This window comes from Tauraco erythrolophus, chromosome 8, assembly GCF_009769465.1.
Source record: "Tauraco erythrolophus isolate bTauEry1 chromosome 8, bTauEry1.pri, whole genome shotgun sequence".
In the NCBI taxonomy this organism is placed as follows: Eukaryota; Metazoa; Chordata; class Aves; order Musophagiformes; family Musophagidae; genus Tauraco; species Tauraco erythrolophus.
The window spans coordinates 18,030,885-18,053,670 of NC_141472.1; the positions used below are offsets into that span (position 1 = coordinate 18,030,885).

The window sequence follows — 22,786 nt, forward strand, 5'->3', positions numbered from 1 at the left end:
GAACAAATGATTAGAGGAGACAAGATACGATATCCCACTAGCTGTCTAGTCAAGTTTCTAGACATTATTACTTTGTTCCCGTAGTATCTCATTCCAACAGATTCCTTCCTATCACTTTGTGCTTTAGAAAATGTGTAAAGTTCACTAAGCATCACAGTTTTTCATATTAAAATTTGTAGCATTATTTGAAAGCTACTACATTTAGATGAATAAGAAATTATATATTTGAATATTACAATTTGTGGTGCTTAGATAATTTATTTTGATTAGCACACCACCCTATTCAGAAGAAGAGTCTGAGGTGATGTAGCTATGATTCAGCTATTCATAATTGCTATGAATGAGATGCTTTTAAAATAAATGCAGAAGTGTTATTTTTGGCATTTTGTCTGTGTATGTGCAAGTATATATCTATCTAAAGAGATAAAAATAAATTAGTATCAACCTATGATTCAGTACTAGTTGTAGGAATGACTACAATTCAAGGTTCAAAACTGCTGTAAAACTGCATCTTCTTATCACGAGACATATTTGTGCTGATTTCTTTTTTTCCCTAATAATCGTCGTTACTTTTTGCCTCACCTTAATCAAAGATGTGAGAGCTTTGATGTGCTTGTTATATAGACTTACAGCTCCTAAGGAGTGTTTATGGGGGCAAAAAGAAAAAAAAAAAAGTACCTTCCTGATCAGTGTGAGAACAGAAGGAACCAGCAGATACAGACAACAAAATTATTCAAGGATTTATGGGGCTCAACTCTGTCCATGCAGATAAAAAACCTGAATGTACTCAGCAGGAAATTTCTGGTTGAATTAACTGCCAGTTTCTAGACAAGGAAAATCACCTTTTATACTTTCAAGTTGATATCTTCTGATTGAAGCTTTTATTGAGTTGATTCCCGCTGCCTTCATTATCGAAACAAACCACAGGATTATTTTTTTAGCCATAAAGCACTTTTCTCTTTAATCTTTTACTGAAAGCTTCAGCAACTTGTGTTGCAGAATGTTGTGGTTTTGTCTATAACTTCTTTGCACCTTATGATTCAAAGCTTTAACTGACCTTGAGAAATTCCTGAAACGTTTGCTGAACTCTTGAGTGAATATTGGAAGTTTGTTTATGCTTGTAAGAAAATGGCAATTTAGAAACAGCGTAGGAGAGGTGATAATGTCATGGGTGGTTGTTACAGTGAAGACCCTGTAGGCAAGAGCTCATTCTCTATGCCAACTCCTATATAAATGGCGGTTATCATGAGAAACAGGTACTAGAGTGTTTGTCTGAGCTATTGTTTAATGCAGTTTCTATTTCTTAAAAATCAGGTGTACTGGGTTTATGTGGTGGGGTTTTGGTAGCAGGGGAGGGGCTGCAGTTTTAGCCCCTGTAAGGAGCTGCAAGAAGTTTCCTCAGCTCCAGAAGTCATCAGACCTGCCTCTGGCATGGTCACACCCACCTCTGGCCAGGGCTAAGCCCATCAGCACCTCTGTGAATAAACATACTTAAGAAGGGGACAAAGGAACCTGCGCCCTGTGGGACCTGCAGTGAAGAGAGAGGGAGGAGACGGGGGCCTGGGACACTGCCCTTCAACTGGTGATGGCTGGAGCAGTGTGGCTCAGAGAGCTCCGGAGCACCCCGCTCCTGGGGCGCCTGCTGGCCAGAGCTTGTTTCTGCCGTGACTGCCAAGGTTTGTCAGGCCTGGCGTGGCTGTAGCGGAGAGAGAACTGAGATCTGAGAGAAACAGCCCTGCAGACACCAAGGTCAGTGAAGATGGAGCAGGAGGGGGTGTGCTGGAGCTGAGATTCCCCTGCAGCCCATGGTGAGACGGCAGGCAGACCCCATGCAGCCTGTGAAAGAAATGGTGGAACAGAGATCCACTCACAGCCCATGGAGAACCCCATGTCAAAGTGGGTGGCTGTGCCCAAATGAGTTTGTAGAGGACTGTCTCCCACAGGAAAGGACCCTGTGCTGCTGGAGATTAGTGTCAGAACAGAAATGCGTCTGCAGTCTGTAGTGGACTCCATGCTGGGGTGGGTGGGGTCACAGCCTTAAGAAGCTGTGACTCCATGGGAAAGGTCAGTTCTGAAACAGACTGATGGGTAAGGACTGGATTCCGCAGGAAGGACTCACGTTGGAGAAGTTTGTGGAGTACTATCTCTCATGGGAAAGGATCCCACATTGGAGTGGGGGAAGAGTGTGAAGAGTTCCTCCCGAGGGGAAGGAGTGGCAGAAACAAAGATGATTAAGGGAGTGGAGCATCTTCCTTATGAGGAAAGGCTGAGGGAGCTGGTTCTCTTTAGCTTGGAGAAGAGGAGACTGAGGGGGGACCTCATTAATGTTTATAAATATGTAAAGGGTGACTGTCATGAGGATGGAGCCAGGCTCTTCTCAGTGGCATCCAATGATAGGACAAGGGGAAATGGATATAAGCTGGAACATAGGAGGTTCCGCTTAAACACGAGCAAGAACTTCTTCCCAGTAAGGGTAACAGAACACTGGAACTGGCTGCCCAGAGAGGTTGTGGAGTTTCCTTCTCTGGAGATGTTCAAAACCCACCTGGACGTGTTCTTGTGTGATCTGATCTAGGTGGTCCTGCTCTGGCAGGGGGATTGGACTAGATGATGCTTTGAGGTCCCTTCCAATCCCTAACACTCTGTGATTCTGTGACTTGCAACCCCCATTCCCTGTCCCCCTGGGCCGCTGGGGGAGGAGGTAGAGCTGGGAAGAAGGGAGAGCTGGAGGAAGGTGTTTTTAAGATCTGGTTTTGTTATTCCCTCTGAAATAACTGGTAAAAGAATTAAATTGATTTGTCCCCAATTTGAGTCTGTTTTGCCCGGGGCCATGGTTGGTGGGTGATCCCTCCCTGTTCTTATTTTAACTCGTAGGCCTTTTATGACGTTTTTCTCCTCTGCACCTACTGTAGTGGAGAGAAGTGAGCAAGCAAGCGGCTGCAGGGTGCTTAGTTGCTGCCTGGGGCTAAACCAGATATTGTGTGAAACTTAAAATTCTTGTTGCAGTTTTTGTTCAAATTAAGTGTAATTTTACAGTAACTTCATGTTTTCCTTCTGGAAGGCTTTACTTAGTAAAATCATCTTTCTTTAATTATTTCATTAAGACTTTTCTACAGGTTTTGAGTAGTGAATTGTCAATTAAATATGATCTAAAAACTGATAAGAATATTCACAACCTAAAGACAGACATGAACGACAGTTGAGACTAATATAGTCTTAATAGCTTTCTCGCAGGTTATTTGTTCCAGCAGTCTTTATGTACAGAGATTTTTGGCGTGATTTAGCAGGGCTGAGTTCAGGGATACATTTAGCAGTTTTTATCAGTGGTTGAATTATCAGATTATCGTGTCACATCAACTGCTGTGCAACACGAGTAACGGATCTGTCGCACAGCTCTGACTCTCAGAAAGAGGATTAAAGTTCAAACGGATAATCTACGGAATAGGACAAGATAATACTGCTTTTGGGCTTCGCAGTTTAGTACCAGGTGCTGAGGGGAATGTCAGCAGTCTTTTTTTTATTTGCTAGCCTTAGCCTAAAATTGTTGTGTTCGACTTGAGATGAACACGTTTTTCATTTTGCCATGAACTGAAATGCTGCTTTTTTGAAAGTGAATGCTGCTGTTAAACAAACATCCATCTTCCATTTCCCATCTGATTTACAGGCAGTTATTTTATTTTCTTCAGCTGTGTATTCTTCTTCCTCAAAATACTCGCTTATTTCCATCTCCTCATCCTTTATTTTTTCCCACACCTTTTCTTTTGGGTGAAAAGTTTGCCTACTACAGTGTCCTATTTTTCTTTCTCTAGAAAACCTCCTTTCTTTCCACAGCTTTCTTTTCTGGGTTCACAGGCTCAGTTTTTGTTTCCAGCTTTGAAGTTTTTCTTTTTTTCCTTGACTCTTTCTCATTCATTTATTTTTGCTTCAAGATTCTGGAAAATACTATCTGCTTCTTGAACCTGGATTTTGTCTTTAAACTGCCCTCCTGATTACACTTGATCTGTTTCTCACCCTTTTTATTCCATTTTTAGATGTCTCTGGCACATTCGATGTTGTCTTCTCTGTCAAAGGACCCTTATTTAGTCATAAAAAATTAAATCTTCTAAAATGTGTCATTTTCCTCTGTATTTCGTCAGTCTTTGATAGATGTAAGCAATGTGCTTTTTTGTTTCTTTTTTTTGTAACCTTTCAGGTTTCTTCTGTTTATATGCTTTTTTGGTATGTTGCAGTTACCTTAAGTGGGTAAAAGTTACTCCTCTGTGGTTTTACATTGCCTGTTTAATATAAATGTCCAGAAGCCATTTCAAAACTTTTTTGTCACAAATTTTCTTCCTGATCCTTTTTCACACCTTTTTCGTGCTGTCTTCCATTTTACAGGTTTTCAGGATCTCTCTCATGATGTTTTGTAGATCCTCTCTTGTTCTACCACTGTGTTTCTTTAAAAGAGACAAAAAAAAAAATAAAATCTTGTAACTCTTCTCAGTTCTGTTACAAGAATTTTTCCTAAATATATTACAAAAAGCCTGTTCAAGTTAATTTTATTTTTCCTGTTACTGTTTCTTATGACTTCAGATTAAATGCTATCGCTGTCTTCCTGCTGCTGATTTTTTTGTTGTTGCTTCCCCACCCCCCACCACTCCTTTGTTTCTGACCTCTCTTCTGAATTCTTGTCCAGGTATGGAAACATTCTACACTTCTTTACTCTCTCTTGTGCTGACATCCATCCCCACTTGAAGATTAGGTTCCAAGTGGGCTCTTGTTGACCTAGTATGCCTTAGCTTCCTTTGTTTCAGATGTGTGAATGTTGTTACTGTTATTCAGATATGAAGACAATTATGTGCATCTCCTGTGCATTGGGACTCTTTTATTCCCCTCATACTCTTCCATGTGGATTCTTAGGTTTTGACAAAGGGGTTTATTGCTTTTTTTTTGTTGATTTGACTGACTTTGGTGTCTTATTTCTGCTCTTCTGCATTGGGTGGTATCATTTAAGTATGTCAAATACTGAGGATTTAATTCTTGTGTTGTTTTCTGATTATTTTTTTTTTAAGGAAAAAAAATTCAAGTAGTTGAAATTCTTCCATATTAAATTATTAAGAGGAAGCTTGCTTTTCTTGGTGTTATTTAGACCCAGCTGAAGCCTGGAGATCAAAAGTTGAAAAGCCTTGTAGTCTGTACTGTAGCCTGTGAGAAGCTGCTCTAAACAAGCATTACAGTTGCTTCTTTGTGCATATGTTCAGTCTTGGCAGAGCATGCTATTTCTCTTTTTTAAAAAGTGCTGTTATTATCTGTGTTAAAGCTGCATTAATCCATGCCTTACCGACGAAGAAAATTTAGATAAATTAAAACTGTAGTTAGAGGAGTATGGTATTACCAGTTGTTCTGGTTTCCGAACTATGAGGAAAGCAAACAAACAAGCCTGACTAAAATGTTGGAAATAGGCCTTTTACTTTATGCTTTTCCTTAACAGATTTTTGTTGCCTCAGTTCTTGGAGGAGTACATTTCAGTTTCTGATGGTTTTAGTTGAAAGAAAGAGGAGGATCCTCACAGTAATACACATCTAGACAGGAGTGACAACCACTTAGCTAGAGAATTGATCCTTCTTCAGGAAAACATATATGAAGGATATAGATTATTTTTTTTTTTGAGTGCTACTGCCTACAGATTACTTAGTTTTAAAAATTTAAAAGAACTGAGAGCAGAAAGGGAAGTGTTAAGACCTTGTTGCCCAGTCTCCGTCAATGGGGTGGGGAGTAGGGACAACTGACCAAAAAAACAGTCAACCATACATTGTTTTTGCTCTTTGAAAATGTGCCTAAAACAGATTGGCTTTTAGGCTTTTTGTTCCTTTTTTTTTTTTAATGTGATGAGAACTAAACTTCTATGCAGCAATGCTTGGAACTTTGTTAAATTAAATTAGAGCCTCTTCTCTAAGAATCTGCCCCTCAATGCAGTTATCCCAGACAAAATTAATGGGTCACAGAATAGTTTTTTTTTCTTGCTTGAAAAGAGAGAAGTTATTGTAGGCACAGCCTCCTTGAAAGAATTATGCATGCATTTGACACGTTTTCATTTTTATAGGATGGTGTCACATTTGCTCAAAACAGTCCTAGTTGAAGGGGTGGGGGTGTCAGTGTCTCTCTTGTGCTATTTATACATCAAGTCTTGAAGATAACAGAAGTACTTATTTTGAGTTGACATTCAGTGAGAATGTAGTCCAGGAAACTGATATAGAGTGGGCTGGTCTAAAGCTGATAGTTATGCTCTGATCAAGTTGATGATTTCTTAGATTCATCATTTTCCTTTGTTATTGTGGAGGATTGCAACTAGTAGGTTTGGCAACTGCACCGTGATTAGCTCACAGACTTGCTACTCCCTGTGAAAGATGATCATCCTCAAGTAGATTTCCGGTCTCTTGACGCAGGACTTTTTGTAGACCTAACATGCTGTGTCAGTCTGAATTTTCATAATTTATCAATTTAAAAAAAAAAGTACATAGCAGTAACTCTGACAGTGAGGTTAAAAGTATGTTTAATTGGAGTTTTATTAATGCATAAACCTCCTTTATTTCCCTACTTCTTTTGTTGTTGTTAATGTCTGAAAGTATAAGTCTGACATGTATATGTCTAATTTTCTGAAACTTATCCTATTTTAGCCAGGACTATCATAGCATTTAGTTCAAATTTTTCATTAAATTTAAATGTACTGATTTTCAAATACGTTGCCTTAAATCTGCAAGTTCCATCAAAATCAGAATGATCTTATTCTCAAACTGCTCATCTGAACATCAACCTGGCTCAAGGCATTATCTTAGTTACCAGATGGTTTAGTATGATAAATAACAGTAAAATAAGAATTTATTATATATTACGTAAAATACAATATGTAATTAATATCTCAGTTTTAAAAATTCTTAGTTCTTTAAAAACATTGATAGCTGAATGTTTGTAGTGTATTTCAAAACTTTTGAAAGAAGCTGGTGCTCAGTCTGAAGTAAAAAAATGATAAACAAAGGGACAATGAAAGCTGAGAAAGACCATTAACTGACCAAACACAGGACAGACCTGGAGACAGTGTAGTAGCTGCCGAAAGCACTGCATGTCTTTTGCCAGGAGGCCACCTGCTACTGAAACACTTCCCGTGGCTTTGCCAGCCTTGACTCCAAGTGTTAATTCAACGAATAAAAGACAGGAGAGATGCTGGAAAAAATAGGTACATGTGATGGTTACACACATTAAAAGGTAGCAGTAGTGAAAAAAACAAACAAACAAAAAACCCCGCAAAAAAACAACAATTACTAACTGTAAAAAGGAACTCATGATCCGAAGAGAGTGAGAAGACTGAGTTGCTTTAGCACTTCTGTCTGCAGTGAACATAGCCTTTGTGTGAAACTGAGCAGATAGAGTGGGCAGGCTGTGCTTGTGTTTTAAAATGGTAACGTTGGGGGGAAAAAGTGAGTCTGATTTTTCTATCTTTTCCTGGTTTTTCCTTTAGCATCTTTAAGTGTATGATGATACTTGCCAGTTAGGTTGAGCCACGGTCTGTGTAAACCATTATCCTGTTTGGGTAAGAGCTAGTAGGAGATGTTTAGGGAGAACTGTAAGAAATGCAGTGTATTTAGAGGGAGCTTTCTTCTGTCTTAGCAGTTTTGGGAAGTGCCATTTTTTTTTTCCATGATACAATAGTGAATTCAAGATCTTTACAAAAGATCATTCACCATTTGTATGGGATGTCAGATATTTTCAAAGTGTTTTACTCCATGAATGCATAGCTATACACGCTTTCTTAACTAAGCTGAGTAGTCACTTGTTGAGCATTGTATGAAAACTTTTGAACAGCATAGTATGTAAATTGCCTGTAAAATCGGGAAACAAATTGATTGTGTTCTTTAAAGCGAGTGATGGACTAAAAAACACAGGCTCTTCCTGCCATAAACATCACCAGAAGTGTAATCACTGGGAGTACAGAAATGAGTTAACTAACCTTTAAAGCTATAAGTTAAGCTAGAATTGCCATGTGAACTTGTCACATCACAAAAAATAATTAAATCATTTTGAAGTTTGTTAATTTTTAATCTGGAAGACAGTTACTCGAGACAACCTCAAGTCGTTTAGATAACATTAGCAAGAATGTCTTTGTGGGCAAATCTATTTTCATGCTTGTGGTTATTCAAGATACCCTCCTAGAAGTCATTGTAATATTTAATTAAAATGTTAAAATATTTAATTACTGTAAACCACAGGGGATACTAATGTTGTAATTGCATTTAAGATGAGGAAGAAAAGTAATTTGTTTTTCAAGTCCTGCTGACGTTATTAGCAGTGGCATCAGCACTTTCCCCTTTTTATTGTTTAAAAACTGATTAACTGCAGCATTACTGTAAAACAGGATGATATAAAAAGTTAATAGCATTTTAATACATCACACTAACACAGTGTGACAGTGTTGAAAGGAATGCCTTTAAACACATCTGTAAGTTTGTTTGATACGTTACTGCCTTATTATTTGGAGGGGATATATTTTCTTGTCCAGCATGGTTGGCTTTTTATTTGTTTTAAGGTGGGAAAAATGTTTCTTTTTAAAATATGTGCTTGGAATAATGTTAAAAGTGGAAGAACGTGAAATCTGGTATAAGTTACAGTACACTGGTGTAAGATAGAGGATAAAATGCTTGAAATTATCCAATATTTTTAATTGGAGTGTTGTTATTAAAAAGAAATTAAACTAATCATGAAAGATAAATGACTGACAGCCAAAAACCTATTTGGGAATGTCATAAATTGGTTTATGCTATGGAGTTGGTCTTACGAGAAGATAATAACAAAGAAGTTAATGGGGAAAAACTGCAGTCCTGGTTAAGAACCATGTATTTCATGGCTCTTAATTTATATAAAAATGTTTGCTTTGCTTGTTTTAATTAACATTTCAAAATGTGCCCTAAACCAGTCCATAGCTGTATTACAGTCTGTAACTTAGATAGTAGGTCAGAGAAGTAAGTTTGGGTTTAAACTCGTGGGTGCCTGCATGCCTAGATCTCTGCTCTTGGCCGGTGCAGGACTCTGGTCCTAGAGGCACGGTAAGAAGCAGAATCCACCCGTGTGTGTCTCTCCGGTTCTGGGTTTGGTGTGTGTGAAAGAAGAGGAAGAGGCAGCTGCCAGAGGGTGATTCAATAATGATCTTGGGGTGATGGTATTGGGGACCATGAGAGTGGGAACCAGACAACTTGTAGCCTAAAAAGGCTGGGACCAACTGTTCCAGATCTAGTTAGTATCAATGGGAGGAGAGCAGCCACTGCGAGACTGCCGTAGTTGGTGCTTACATCCATGTCCATCCTGGAGACAGGGAAAAAGGGAAGGCAGACTGTCAATGGTGGGTGATGCTTACAAGTTTTGGAAGCCTAATCTAGCTACGCTTCCTCTGCTCCTTCCTAGCCAAGAATGAGAGATGCTCCTCTAGAGGGTGATTCAGAACATGGGCTTAAACCAGCTTCTTTAGAAAAGATCCTCTCACTGTCTTGGTTATAGAGGAATTCTAGGCATATCGGCTTCCCAGAGTTGAGTTTAGTCTTTCCAAACAGTCACACATAGGCCCCTCTGAAGCAATTGCAGGGAAACGCTGCTTTCTGCTTGCTTATGGTAAGCAGAGCTTGTCATTAAAATTATGGCTGAATAATTAAAGATAGTGTATATCAAAATCTACAGATATTTCTGATTTTGGAAATACGCTGCTAAGCGTAGACGTTGTATTGGAGTTTCCAAATGGCTTGTCTGCAAGCCATTTTGACGTTTGGAAGTTGTGAAGAATTTTTCTATAAATATGGGCATTGGTGCTATACAAAAAAAAAAATAAATGAACAAACCACACCAAAACCCAAACAAAACCAAAACAAACAAAAACACAAAAAAAAGCCCTCAAAACCTTCCCTTTTTATCTTATACCTCCTTTTTGCATGTGGTAAAGTCAGTTTGTAAATTAGTTTTGACCTTTTTTTGGTTAGATATACAGTGTGTTAACTCCTAAACTTTAGCTGAAGCAGAGGAGGAAGTTTGAATGGCAAAAGTTCATGTTCATGCCCCAGATAATTTCTAAAACATGAGAAAATCAGAAAACTACTGATGCCACCAATGAAATTTTATGTAAATACTCTTGTTTCAAGAGCTCACATCCATGTAAAGCTTTCTTCAATATTTTCGTACTTCGTGGTGATGGTTTTCTTGCTGCTACAGTGAATTTACCTACGGACTTTTTTTTTTTCTTAAACCAGAAAGAGCTCTGCAATATGATACTTGACTGCTGTGCTCAACAAAGAACATATGAGAAATTCTTTGGGTTACTGGCAGGGGTGAGTTCTGTTTTCAGATTTTACACTTTATGGTAGATAATTTCATTGGTTTGCTCGATTTTTTTTGTGTGTCAGACTTAAGTTTTAATGGATAAATAAAACTAATAGTCTTTTTGTCATTCTGAAATGGTTATATTGGTTGGTGTATTACTGGATTGAATTAGCATTTTGATTGTAATAAGCGTAGCGAATGCAGAATTGGAGAACTCGTTTTCTCTTTATATGCTTGCTTTTTTTGCCTCCTTCTTTTCACATTACAGTAGAACAATAAATAAGTGGCAAAGGAATGATACTAAAAAGAGGTAAAAGTATTATGAATTACCAGAAAATACCCTTTTTACAGTGCTGAGATTAATTTTGGAGACTCTTGTCTTTTACCACCTCGTTCAAAGCTGCTTAATAGGTTTTCTTTGGAGCACAAGACTGAATACTTGCTGTCCCTGGGTTGGGTGGTTTGTTTGTTTGCCTTTCGGTAAACAGCTAGCTCTTTGTTTTTGTGCAACTGATTGCTATTTCAGTTGCAGTTATTTCTTAGTTAAGTTTTCCCTATCTATGATATTGCCAACTGTGACTTGTTAAGGTAAAATACTTGTCTTCTCGAGGGAGCAAGTTATGCTGAAAAGGAGTGGTTTTTTTAATTTATGAGTTTTTATCCAGTATTTGAGGAAATACTTCTGCTGACAGTCAGTTGCAAAGCACTAACCGTATGAATCTACATGTTCAGTAGAATATAAACATTAATTTCCATGTTGTTTGGAATGTTTATGTAGAATGTCTTACCTCTGTGTGCCATGCTGCCTCTCTAATTTTAAATAGTCATTTGATGAGGTCATGAAGAAAAGTTACATTTGATGGGGTTACATCAGGTGAAAATACTGGATGTACAGAAGTAAAAGAAGCTGCTGGATTATTTGCTGTAGTTCAAAATTGTTAATTACTACTTTGCAATGCAGATGAGTTTCTTGTTCTGACAAACTGCTGAAAGCAATAAAATGTAGCCATTTAGAGGTATTTTCTTCTCCTTGGAGGGTTATTTGAAAGGAAAATCTTGCAGTAAATATTTGCACCATTAGGTCACTTATATGTAGGTTATTTGCATGTTTAATGTTTTGTTTAATCTGGTTATTTAAATTGTACAATGTTGCCTCAGCGTTTCTGCATGTTAAAAAAAGAATATATGGAATCCTTTGAAGCTATTTTCAAAGAACAATATGATACCATTCATCGTTTGGAAACGAACAAACTGAGGAATGTTGCCAAGATGTTTGCTCATCTACTGTACACCGATTCAATTCCCTGGAGTGTAAGTAAAAAAGGCTATTGTCCTAAATTTCTTTTTCAGTAATTAATCTCCAATATTCAGAAATAATATATAATCCGTTAATTTGAGTATTTATTCTACAGTTTGGAACTACTTCTATTTGTAGCGAACTGGATTATTTTAAATATCTTTTCAGACACTGTTGAACAATTCTGTGTTGCTCCATCTCCTCTTTCTGACCCCGATGCATCATCATCATCCTTCTTCCTCCATTAAGTAGTTGCTTTAAGCTGTTATTTTGTGGAGCTCAGCTGGAATTGGTTGATTAAAATGTACTTTTTTAGAATTTTGAACTTTCAATCAGAAATGTAAATAGCAGAACTGCCTCTAAAAACAAGCCTTAAGAAATCTTTTTAATTGTCTTTATATGTTAAATTAAAAATTCTACAGAATTATAAGAAATTTAAAAATACTGCTGATTTAAATGCCAAATAAATAAAAGCAATCTTGCATTCTGAGATATTATAACATTAAAAATTTAGAAATAAATATCAAGATAACTTCTCATTTCATACTGTTTTTCTTGTTTCACAGCCTAGTCTAATTGTCATGTGTCAGGCACACAGACGTCAGTCCAAATATTTCACCTCTTTAGAACTTAAGTCCCAAATCTTTCAATTACTAGAAGATCATACACCTGATTTTCTCTTATGGAGCTTTCCTGGATAAAATAAATCCTTAAAGAATTACTAGCATAAATATGATCAGAAACTACTCCCAAGTGGTAGAAAAGAAGTTCTGAGGAAGAAAGTCTTGACTGGGAATTACAGAGTTTATGTTGGGGTGGGGGCGGGGGGGGAATAAAAAATCAGTCTTTATTAGTTATTTCAGGAGGACAAAAGTTTTTAAGATAGATAAAAGAATGTGTGTTTAAGTTCAAAGTTTTTTTCTAAATATTTTTTCTAAATATTTTCAGGTCCTCGAATGTATAATACTGAGCGAAGAAACTACCACATCTTCCAGCAGAATTTTTGTCAAAATATTCTTTCAGGAGCTCAGTGAATATATGGGACTTCCTAATCTAAATGCAAGATTAAAAGATGAGTAAGTTGAAATCTTATTTTCAAAACTGTAAATTTGATTACTTCCTTCATCTGAAAAAGTACAGATAAGAACTCTGTTTTCAAGTTCAACTAAGACTGCAGTGCTGTAGCTGCAGTACTTCAAGAATAAGTTCATGTATGGATTTAGTCATTGCAGAGAGTCCCATTAAGCTGAGTGTGTTACCATCAATTTGGGTTCAAGTATGTGCATGACGAGTTGCAAGATGTCTTATGTTTTTTTTCCTAATGGTATTCAGCTTGTATAACGATTTTCGAAGTGCAAGTCTATTTTTATGTATTGTCAGCTACATAACTGTGTAATAAATGTTACTGTGGCTTCTTTATCTGACAAAACTTTAAAAAAAAAGCACATAACTGTTAACAACAGTTTTTCTAGGATTAGTTGCTTGTCCTTAAGTTAGCATAAATAACACATTCTTTTAAGCCTGTATGTGATTTAATGTGTTGCATTCTGGCAATGTTCCTTTCAGTTCCTTGAGCTCTTTCCTGTGATTTGGAATTTTTTCTGTGTGTGATGAAGAATTTAGTAGATGCTTTAGCTCATGTAAACTTGAAACTATACTTAGGGCCCTGTTTCGTGGGATTTCAGCATAGGTACCTAGATCTTTGATCTTGGTCAACAAGTATTATCCTTTGCTGTCACAGGCTAGTACCATGTGATAAGTGTCTTCAGGGCTTCAGAAAATCAGACTTTCCGTTGTCATAATCTGACAGTATGTGCGTAATTCTTCTCTGTGTGAAGAAGTTTGTTTTCATAAAAGGGTTTTTAAATAGCTTTTTGATCAGATACATCAGAGATATAAACAATGAAAGTGTTGAAAAATGCATGAAGAGAAGACTTTTCCTGTCGTATGGAGATCTGTACAGTTTCTTTTTCAGTTTATTAATGTCAATCAGAATTAGTGCTAAGCTGGCATGGTGTTTAATTTAGATGTTTTTTTCTGTCAGAACATTGCAGCCTTTCTTTGAGGGATTATTGCCTCGGGATAACCCAAGAAACACTCGCTTCGCCATCAATTTCTTCACTTCTATTGGCCTTGGAGGACTAACGTGAGGAACAATTTTCTGATTTGATACTTACTTTTCCTTCTCTCCCTTGCCCCTTGCCAAGAAAAGAAAAATACTGAAAAAAAAAAATATTTTTTTGTTAATTAGAGATGAATTGCGGGAGCATCTTAAAAATGCACCAAAGATGATAATGACACAGAAACAAGATGTCGAGTCATCAGATTCATCCTCTTCATCTTCAGAGACAGACTCTTCCTCAGATTCTGATTCTGACAGCAGCAGTAGTAGCTCAGAGTCATCCAGCAGCAGTGACTCCTCATCTAGCAGTGACAACAGCAGTGACTCAGGTACTTAAACACTAGCTATACCTATTTACTTTGCTTTTATTTACTTTTGTACACCTGTTTATTTCTTTATTTATTTTTGTTTTGAGGAAAAAGTAGCTATAGACAGTGTTAGTTCCCCTGTTTTAAACTAATCAATTTTTTAAAACTTACAAGGTTTAAAATATTAAATACTACTCATGGAAATTTATTTTAGAATTTAGGAAAACTTGAGTTCCATTTTTATACTTAAAAATCTGAGGAACATGGTTTTGTAGGTTACTTGTTGCACAGTACTATCACTTCAGTTTAGTGGAGGATGGAGGGATTAGAGTAATCTCCTATTAATATTTCTGTGGAATGCTTACTGTTGAACTGTAGATACTAATGTCTACAACTCTTTTTTGCTTTGTTTGATTGACTGAGCTTAATACTACTTGTAAATACATCCTTCCTCATGGGTAAGAAATGACATCGTTCAGTTCTAGTGATATGTTTAAGTTTTATTCTCCTTCCAAGTCTCCATTTCTAATTCCTCTTCCTCAGGAAGAGTTTATGTGGTGATACAGTGAAGGCTTTTGCCTGTAGAGAGATCTCCAAAGAAGAATTAGTTTTGCTGACAACTTAGTATTTTGTAGTTTTATGCATTATAATTAGTACATGCTAGTATGAGTTAGTATGTGCAGTCTCCCCCATTGTATAGAACGTAACCAGATGATAACACAGCATGACTTTCTATAGCACAGAAGCTTGCTGAGTCAAAGTTAATTTGATTTATTTCACACCTTTGAAATAAAAATGTCGATTAATAAAATAAAAGCAGTGGGAACTGCTCATGCCTTGGAAGTGCATTTTTGTTCTCCATTGCAATCTTACTGTACAAAGTCTGATTTGTGTGTCATCACATTAATCGCATTAATGACGACAAAGCACTAGAGGAGGGCACAGTTAAACAGGGTCAGAGAAGGCGTTGGTTCAGCAAAGAGCCAGATGGCTCCTGCACAGGCAGCTGCAGCTCTACTGAGCTGCTTGATAGCAGCCAGAGATGTAAGTCCTTAGTGACAAACCAGCTGAGTCTGCAGTCTGCTGTATGAACACTTTTTTAAGTTCAAGACCTTGCCTTTTACTATTCTCTCTATTCAGGAACACAACCATTAAAACTTGCATTTTGATATCTTTGCAGCCTGGTTTCACTTTTTTTTGCCCCAGATTGTTGTGGACTTAAATACAGTGGTCAGAATGCTAGTTGGAGATAACTGTATTCTTTAATGGTAAACTTGGTTGAGGTCCATTACTGGTTATAACTACCAAGTCTTCCTGTGTTTGCAGCTTTTTTAAGTCTTTAAAATAAGTTGGTAGAGTTGAAAGGCATTTTTCAGAGAAATGTGCTACAGTATTTCAGTGTTTTAACAGTGCAGTCTATAAGAGAAAACAGAAGAACCGCTGATTAAAAATTGAGAAATTGAGCATGCAGCTAAATTAGACATTACTGTCTTACTGGCAGTTAATGTGTGGAACTTCACCAGCCAGCCCAGCTCAGCACTGCTCTGGAGAGGCTGTTCCAAACAAAACAGGTCCAGCAGAGTACCAAAATTTGTCTGTTAACAGGGCAACTTGTTCCTTTGTATTTACTGTCTCAGGTCTTTTTCTGCATTCTGGTGGATGTGAAATAATGGGAAAAACACTGTTTAAAAACCTTAATGTATTAAAATCTATCTGAATTGATCCGTCATTGCTTTTTATCAGAATGTCAGGAAGCCTTAAGTCAGACATGAGACTAGCCAGCTACTGAAGAATTCAGATATTTGATGTACTGTTAAATCAGTTTATGGCTGTGGTGTTTTCAAAAGGTGATTAGAAACATTTGGCTCATGATACTGTAGTTCATACAGTAAAGTGAATTAATGGTTATTCTAAATGTCTGTTACTGATAATTACTGTCGAGTGGAATCTAGAGGTTCCTTATAAAGAGCAAACAGGAAGAGTAAGGCCTCTTCCGCTAAGGTGAGCGCTACTGTGCACTTAAAAATACAGAAGTTAGTTTTAATCTTAAATTGTTGACAAAGCTGTCGTTATTTCTCCTGAAAAAGAGCTGGAGGCCATTGTTATGTTGCTGCAGTACCACTGTCTCAAGTAATTTCAGCATGCCTCTGTTTCCTCATTAGGATAGTGTTGGAGATTTTTTTTCCTCCATCTGCTGCTTTTAATCTCCATTGACTGATAAGCTTTTGCAGGAAGTAATTGGAAAAGTAAATTATTTTAAGAGACTGGATGATCTGGGAAAGGTGATCTTGCTAAAATTATGTCTGAGTATTTTGATGATGACTTCACAGCCTGTGCCTGGTCATTTTGTATGAAGTCAACAATGATGATGATGATGGGTAGAGGTTCTCAAAAATCAGGCATCGCTTGCAGCCCGCTAAGGGATAAAAGCCCTGCTGATGGATACTCGTGGCAGCCACATCTGTACAAATTTGAGTTGATCCCTCTTAAGCAATTAACCGGGGAGGGGCAGGGAAGCAAGGTTATTGGAGTTTTGTCAGTACATAGAATTTGAAATGGGAAAACATATCTTACATAACCACAAAATTCTTGGATCAACAGGTTTGCAGATCTTATGTCAGATTCCCATTTCTTGAGTTACTCTATTTTACTGATGTGACTGCTTAGTAATATTTTTCATTCAAGTGCGGATCTGTTTTGTCCTGTAAGTTGAAAAAGTGATTTTTTTTTTTCTTGGTTTGAGCTGCATCATATTCTCAGTACCTGTACAGGCATTGTAAATGGGACGAAATGGAGAAGGCTGTTCCCGAAGTTCTTACTTGTGTGCTCTTGAAGCTTCACGGTGATGCGTTGTGACTTTGGTTTTTGTTAATGTGAAGTTCTTGTGTTAATAACAGTGGAGTTACTGAGAAATACTGAAGCTTAGAGGAAAAATGGAGGGTGGGCTTGGACTTGATAGTCATTTCACACTTTTATGGAGAATTATGTAACATAAAAAGCCTGTAATGCAGACAGACATTTAAAAATAATGAGTATCTGCTCAATTAAAGAATGGCTGAATTTTGTCCCATTGCATGAGACACTCCATTGGGGGTGGAGTAGAGCAATATAATCAAAGCTCATTATTTTGAAACCTTTGTCCAGATACACACCCACAAAGTTTTCTGACAAAAAATAACTCTCTAGAACTTTCTATGTAGTTTAACAAGTTAAGCATAATAAATTAAAATGCCACCTTATTCTCATCATTTGTTGTAATTTCAGATGTTCCTAAAGCCAAAAGAAAGAGAATGCAAAAGAAAAATAGAGAATCTGAGAAAGTTTTGAGGAAAAAACAAGAAAGGAAAAGGAAATCACTTGAAAAGAAAATGGGAAGGAGGCGGCAAGAGGAAAGAAGTGATACTGAGGGCAAATCAGAAAGAAATCACCGAAATTTGAGAGAATCACACAGGAGAGATGACGTATCAAAATACCATCACAGAGATGAGTCCAATGGCAGAGACAGTTACCATAGTGGGAAGGACAGGAATCATGAAAGAAGTAAGGATCTAGAAAATAAACACAGTAATTCAAAACCGAAGAAAGCAGAGAGAAGAGCGTCTTTGTCTGATGATGAAAATTACAGACACTGGGGCAAAGATAACGGACATCACAGTAGAAAAAAAGAAAGATCAAAATCTGGAGAGAGAGACCGTAGTAATTCGAGTCCGAGAAAGGAGGAACAAGACGACCGATACAGAAATGGTTCAGAGAAACACCGAGAGAAGTACAACCGTTATTCTGACCAGTACAGAGAATCCAGAAAGAATGAGGACAGACGAAGGGAGAGTTCCCCACACAGACGAAAATAATGCCTAGCCAGAGTTTGAAATACACGTGCTTTTCTGGGCTGTTGAAACTGTTAGTGAACTTTCTTAAAAAAAAAAAAAAAAAAAAGATTTTGTACAAAGTGATAGTTTGCATTTGTAAATTTTATCAGACTTTTTCAAATTTTCAGTACCACGTTTTTATACCTATGGCATTGAGTCTTTCTGTTAAATTCTTCTTTTGGAAAGAGGAATCTGTGTATTTTGTGAATAAAACTGTTAATGTCTCAGCAAAATGGATGTTTTTGTCACTTAGTTTCAAGTATTTTAATTGTAACTTTATAGTCTGAAAAACATTGGGTTTTAGCTTCGCTTGTTAAATAAAAGTCAGATACTGAGGCTAGGGTGATAAATGTAAAAATTCCAGATTACAATGTGAATGCTACGTTAGAAGGCCTTATAAAAAATTTTCAAACATCAGCATGAGCACTTTGGGCATTCTGTAGCTGTATATTCTTTCAACTTTGCAAACATGAAAGCTAGTTTGACCAAAATTTTCAGGAAATACTTCAGCTGATTTTTTTTTTTTTTCCTTCAAGAGTTAAAAGTTGGAAAAGCAATATTGCTGTTCTAAATGTCACATTTGAAAGTGTGTCAACTTGTTCTGTTACTTTTCACAGTGTTTTTTAATATTGTAACATCCTGAGCTAGTTACACTTGTGATCTTAGAGATGGGGGGGGGAAGTTGGTTGTTGGGTGGGGTTTTTTACCAACTATGAATTTGGTTTTAAAGTCATGGACTTCTACTCTAGCCCTACAGAGGAAGCATTTAAGGAATATCTTTCCAAGTACATGAAAAAATAAGCAATTGAAATAAGAGGTGTTTTAAATCTTTTTAAATGTTCTGAGCTATGTGGCTTGAAGTGCCCAAGCTTATTGGAAGCAAAGTTTACAAAAAAAAAATTCAGTTGCTGCAGCAGTTTATATTATAGATTGTTCTCCCTGGAGTCATTTGAAACAACTAGCTCAACATTCATTATATGAGTAATGAATCAAAATCAGCTGGTGAAGACTCTAGATCACACTAGTAACTAAGAAAAATTTTGAAAGTCTTTCGGCATGGAATAGGGAAGAGTGTGGACATGGTCAGTAGGAAAGACAGAGGTGATAGTTGTATGTTACACACTTGTTGATGCCATAAGACTACATTTTTTTACTTTGTGAAATGAAGATAATTATTGGGCTTATGAGAACTTACACGTCATGTGTAAATCATATTTCATCTTGTATAAAACATAGAAAATATATTTGAGCTGTTTTATAAGAGAAAATAGAACAATTCCTAAGGAAATAGATCAGCTTTGCCTAGATCTTGTCACAGCATTTTTCTAAGAAAAATGTCACAGTTTTAAAATTTTTTTTCTGTCTAACAGAATTTATTTCTGCAAGCTTTCATGTAATAAAACATTTGCATGGAAAATAAATTCAGATTGCAGAGAAAAAACAAGTTTTCTATCTTGTTATACCACACAGCCAAAAATGTTTTACTGGCATCGTGAGGTATATGTTGTTAAAACTTGTGTGTTGGCTTTTTGTCCAACACTCTTCTCATTTTCAAAATGATTTCTGCATTTTGGCAGCGTGTGCTAATTCCAGGAACGCTTAATTTGAAAGAATGCTTTCTAAAAACATTTCTGCTGATGATTGTCATGCTTCTTTGATAGCTCTCGATGAACATTATTGAAAATGATCCGTACTTCATAATGGTTTAGTTGTACAAACTTGCTTAATTTATCTAGAGTAATACTCCTCTTACTATGTTATGGGTTTAATAGCATAAATTTTATTAACCCATAACTTTTCAGATATTTTGCTTGAGTTAAAAAGCTTGTTAATTACATCTTGAATAAATGGAAATATATTAAAACAAATGTGAAAACAAAACATTTATCCAAAAAATAAAGCATTTGATCTCAGACATGCTGATCAGGAAATGCCAGCTTAAATATCTCGGGGTTTTTTATGTTATTTCATACTAGCTGATAAAAATATGGTGCTCTTCGGTGAAAAAAGGGAGAGGATGAGATTAGGACTTGAGCTCGGGTCTTAGCTGCATTTACAATTTCTTGGTGTTTTTTTTTTTTTTTCCAGAAATAACAATATATATTTAATAGAATCACCTATTTAAAACAGCTGTTATTTTTACCATTACTACTATCAGCAGGTCAGCGTTAGCTAGAAGCAGTAAGACAGTGAGCAGTGGTTCCGATTGCGTACGTGTCAACAGGCACGTGCTCAGAAGGACGGCTGGGCTGTGGCACACCAGGCGTGTCTCCAGCCCAGAGCCGGTACTGACAGTGGTCAGTAACCGGGCACATTCCCAGTTTTTGACAGGCTGTTGCTTAAGGATTTCCTGAGCCAGAGGCGCCGTGTGCATCTCTGAATAAAGCCTTGTCCCGTTCAGTGGCCTAATTCTTTTAACTCCTTTTGGGGAGACTCTGCAGCATCCTGGACTAGGGGTTCCAATATTTTACTCTACAGTATATGTAAAAAGAACATTTCTTTTATAGCTTCTGCCTGCTCACTTTCATGTGCTGCCTTCTGATGCGCTTTCTGAGTAATGGTGTGTAGTTGTTTCCTGCTTGCCATCTTGTGTATGATTTTTTTTTTTTGTAAACCTAAACCTGTATATTCTTTGCCATTTCTTTTCCAGAAGTCAAAACTCGCCTGTAATCTCTCCTTGCATGGGACTACCCTGGAGCCCTGATCAGGCCTCCTGCCCTGTTTTTATTTATTTATTTTGCTGTATTCTTTAAAAGGGGAAAGAAGTCAAAATACTATGTAGTGTTGCAAATGAGGGTATTCCAGGAGTTGCACAGTGACATAATAGTTTTGGGGGTTGGTTTGTTTTCAGTCCATCCTCTCAACTGCTGTGGAGCCAAGTGATGCCGGGCTTGCTTTCCTCAGCAGTAACAGCTAATTGTAGACCATACACAGTAATTACTGTGTTGCTCTAAGTTGTGTTTCGAATAGCAGTTTTGACTGAAAGACTTCAAGAACTGGAGGTCCTGTGACGTTCTTCACTGTTTTGCTCAGTTGTTAATCCTTTTTACGTAAATGCATGACTGAAGCGGCTTAGCCTTTGCTTTCTGTCATTGGGTGTGGTGATGACTTTGTTTAATAGACCTCTGCTGTCAGAAGTCCTCTAATACAGGTGCCCCTGGGCTGTGTTCAGGTAACGGCTTGGCTGCCTCTCAGATAAAATAAATACTAAGCTGCTTTGGTCTTACTGAGCTGCAAGTTTCAATCACAAGTGTTCTTGACGCAGAAGAGTGAAGACCTTTTGGAGAAAGGTGCTGTTTATTGGCCCTACAACTAGCAATCTCGACCATTGTTATGAGTGAGGGCGTTCATAGCGATGCAGTTTTGGGCATCTGGCCTTGGTCTTCACGGTGCGTTTGAACATGGAACTGTTGCCAGCTTCTTGGGTTGGCTCCCTCAGTCCCTCGCGCTGTCAGCGTTCAGGTCTGGGTGAGTTAGGTGGGGCTGTATGAACTAACCACCTTCGCCTGTCAGGGGGACAGCTGCTGGAGGGAACTTCCAGACTCAGCTGGGTCTGAGCTGCTATGGACCAAAAAGATGTTTGAGAAAGAATTTGTGACGATCTGTTCTGGTCTTGTATGCTTAAAATTTACCTTTCAAAAGTGGTTGTAACATCCAAGTCCATAGATAAAGTTAAGACAGACTGCGTCCCTTTTGCTGGGACTCTTTGGCTGAGTTTCTGAATTTCCTCACAGTGGTGGTAGGTGTTACAGTGATGAGCTGCTGACTCACCCAGTGAATTCACCATCCATGTAGGACTAAATCTTGACTGAAGCATTTGTGGTATTTGTAAGAACCATAATTCTGTTCTGTAACTATAACTTTTTTTGGAGCAAGGTCTGTGAAGCTTGGTTATTCGTGTACTCAAGTCTGAAGAATGTTTTTTTGGGGAGAAGAAAGACTACCACTGTTTAGGCCGTCTTGTTTTATAAATCAACAAAATATGACCTCATGGTATGAATGCAGTTAAATAAATTTGGGGACAAAACTATCCACTCTGTTAAAAATACTTTAAAATTGTCATTAACAGATCATGCTTTCTGAAGCAGTTTTAGCTGCTATTTAAACGAAGTTGCAGTCTTCAAATTGTAGATAGTTCATCTCCACAGTTCTGCATGGGCATGGGAACCTCATTACAAAAGTGGTTTTTTGTTTGCGTTGTTCATGTTAAGTGACTTTTACAAACAGTCATGTACATATTGAAAATCAAATTCAATTTCGAAAATTACTAGTAGTACTAACTATATTTAGATGGTATGTTATTTTAACCTAGGAGTATGGTGTTCTCTAATTTACTTAAGGCTTCGGTAACGTAACTCTTAACTTTTGAATGCAGGGTATACTCTAAAATAGTTCAGCACATGTCAGCCACTAAAAAATACATGAGCTAGGGTGGACACTTCAAGCTCCAGTGGCAATTTAAGTGCCTCCCTGTCATTAAATTTGTATAGTTTTATGAATATAAAAGATGACACCAGCTCATCTTGATTCATTCTTAAACTACTTCGAATTATATGTCACTGTTGAGGAAAGCATGAAGATAATTTTCATGGAGAATCTAAAAAAAAACAAGTTCTGTTACTATGTTAGCAGAGAGAACTGAGTCCAGTTAATCTAATAACATTCAGAGAGCAACAAAACTTGTCCTTCAATTTATTTTCAGTTAGAGAAGTAGTAATTTTTTTAAAGCTTTTTTATTATTCAAAGTATTTTTTTAAGAAATTGTGAAGTGAAAATGCAGAATAAAGGGGTATTTTAATCAAAACTCTACATGAAACGTATTAGTAGGCTAAAAGCAGCATGAGCAGAATATTAC

General features: G+C 37.2%; 1 protein-coding gene across 4 annotated transcripts in view; it reads left to right on the top strand.

Annotated features, from left to right (window-relative positions):
• Positions 1–18,226, top strand: part of CWC22 (CWC22 spliceosome associated protein) — a 34,074-nt gene extending 15,848 nt beyond the window's left edge. For all 4 annotated transcript variants that reach the window (XM_086615721.1, XM_086615722.1, XM_086615723.1 and 1 more), the window contains 6 exons: positions 10,266–10,343; positions 11,494–11,646; positions 12,581–12,708; positions 13,677–13,778; positions 13,884–14,083; positions 17,327–18,226. In XM_086615721.1, coding sequence (XP_086471847.1) covers positions 10,266–10,343; positions 11,494–11,646; positions 12,581–12,708; positions 13,677–13,778; positions 13,884–14,083; positions 17,327–17,913 — 1,248 coding nt within the window. In that variant the 3' untranslated portion in view covers positions 17,914–18,226. The remainder of the gene's footprint in view (positions 1–10,265; positions 10,344–11,493; positions 11,647–12,580; positions 12,709–13,676; positions 13,779–13,883; positions 14,084–17,326) is intronic.
• The last annotated feature ends 4,560 nt before the right edge of the window (positions 18,227–22,786 follow it).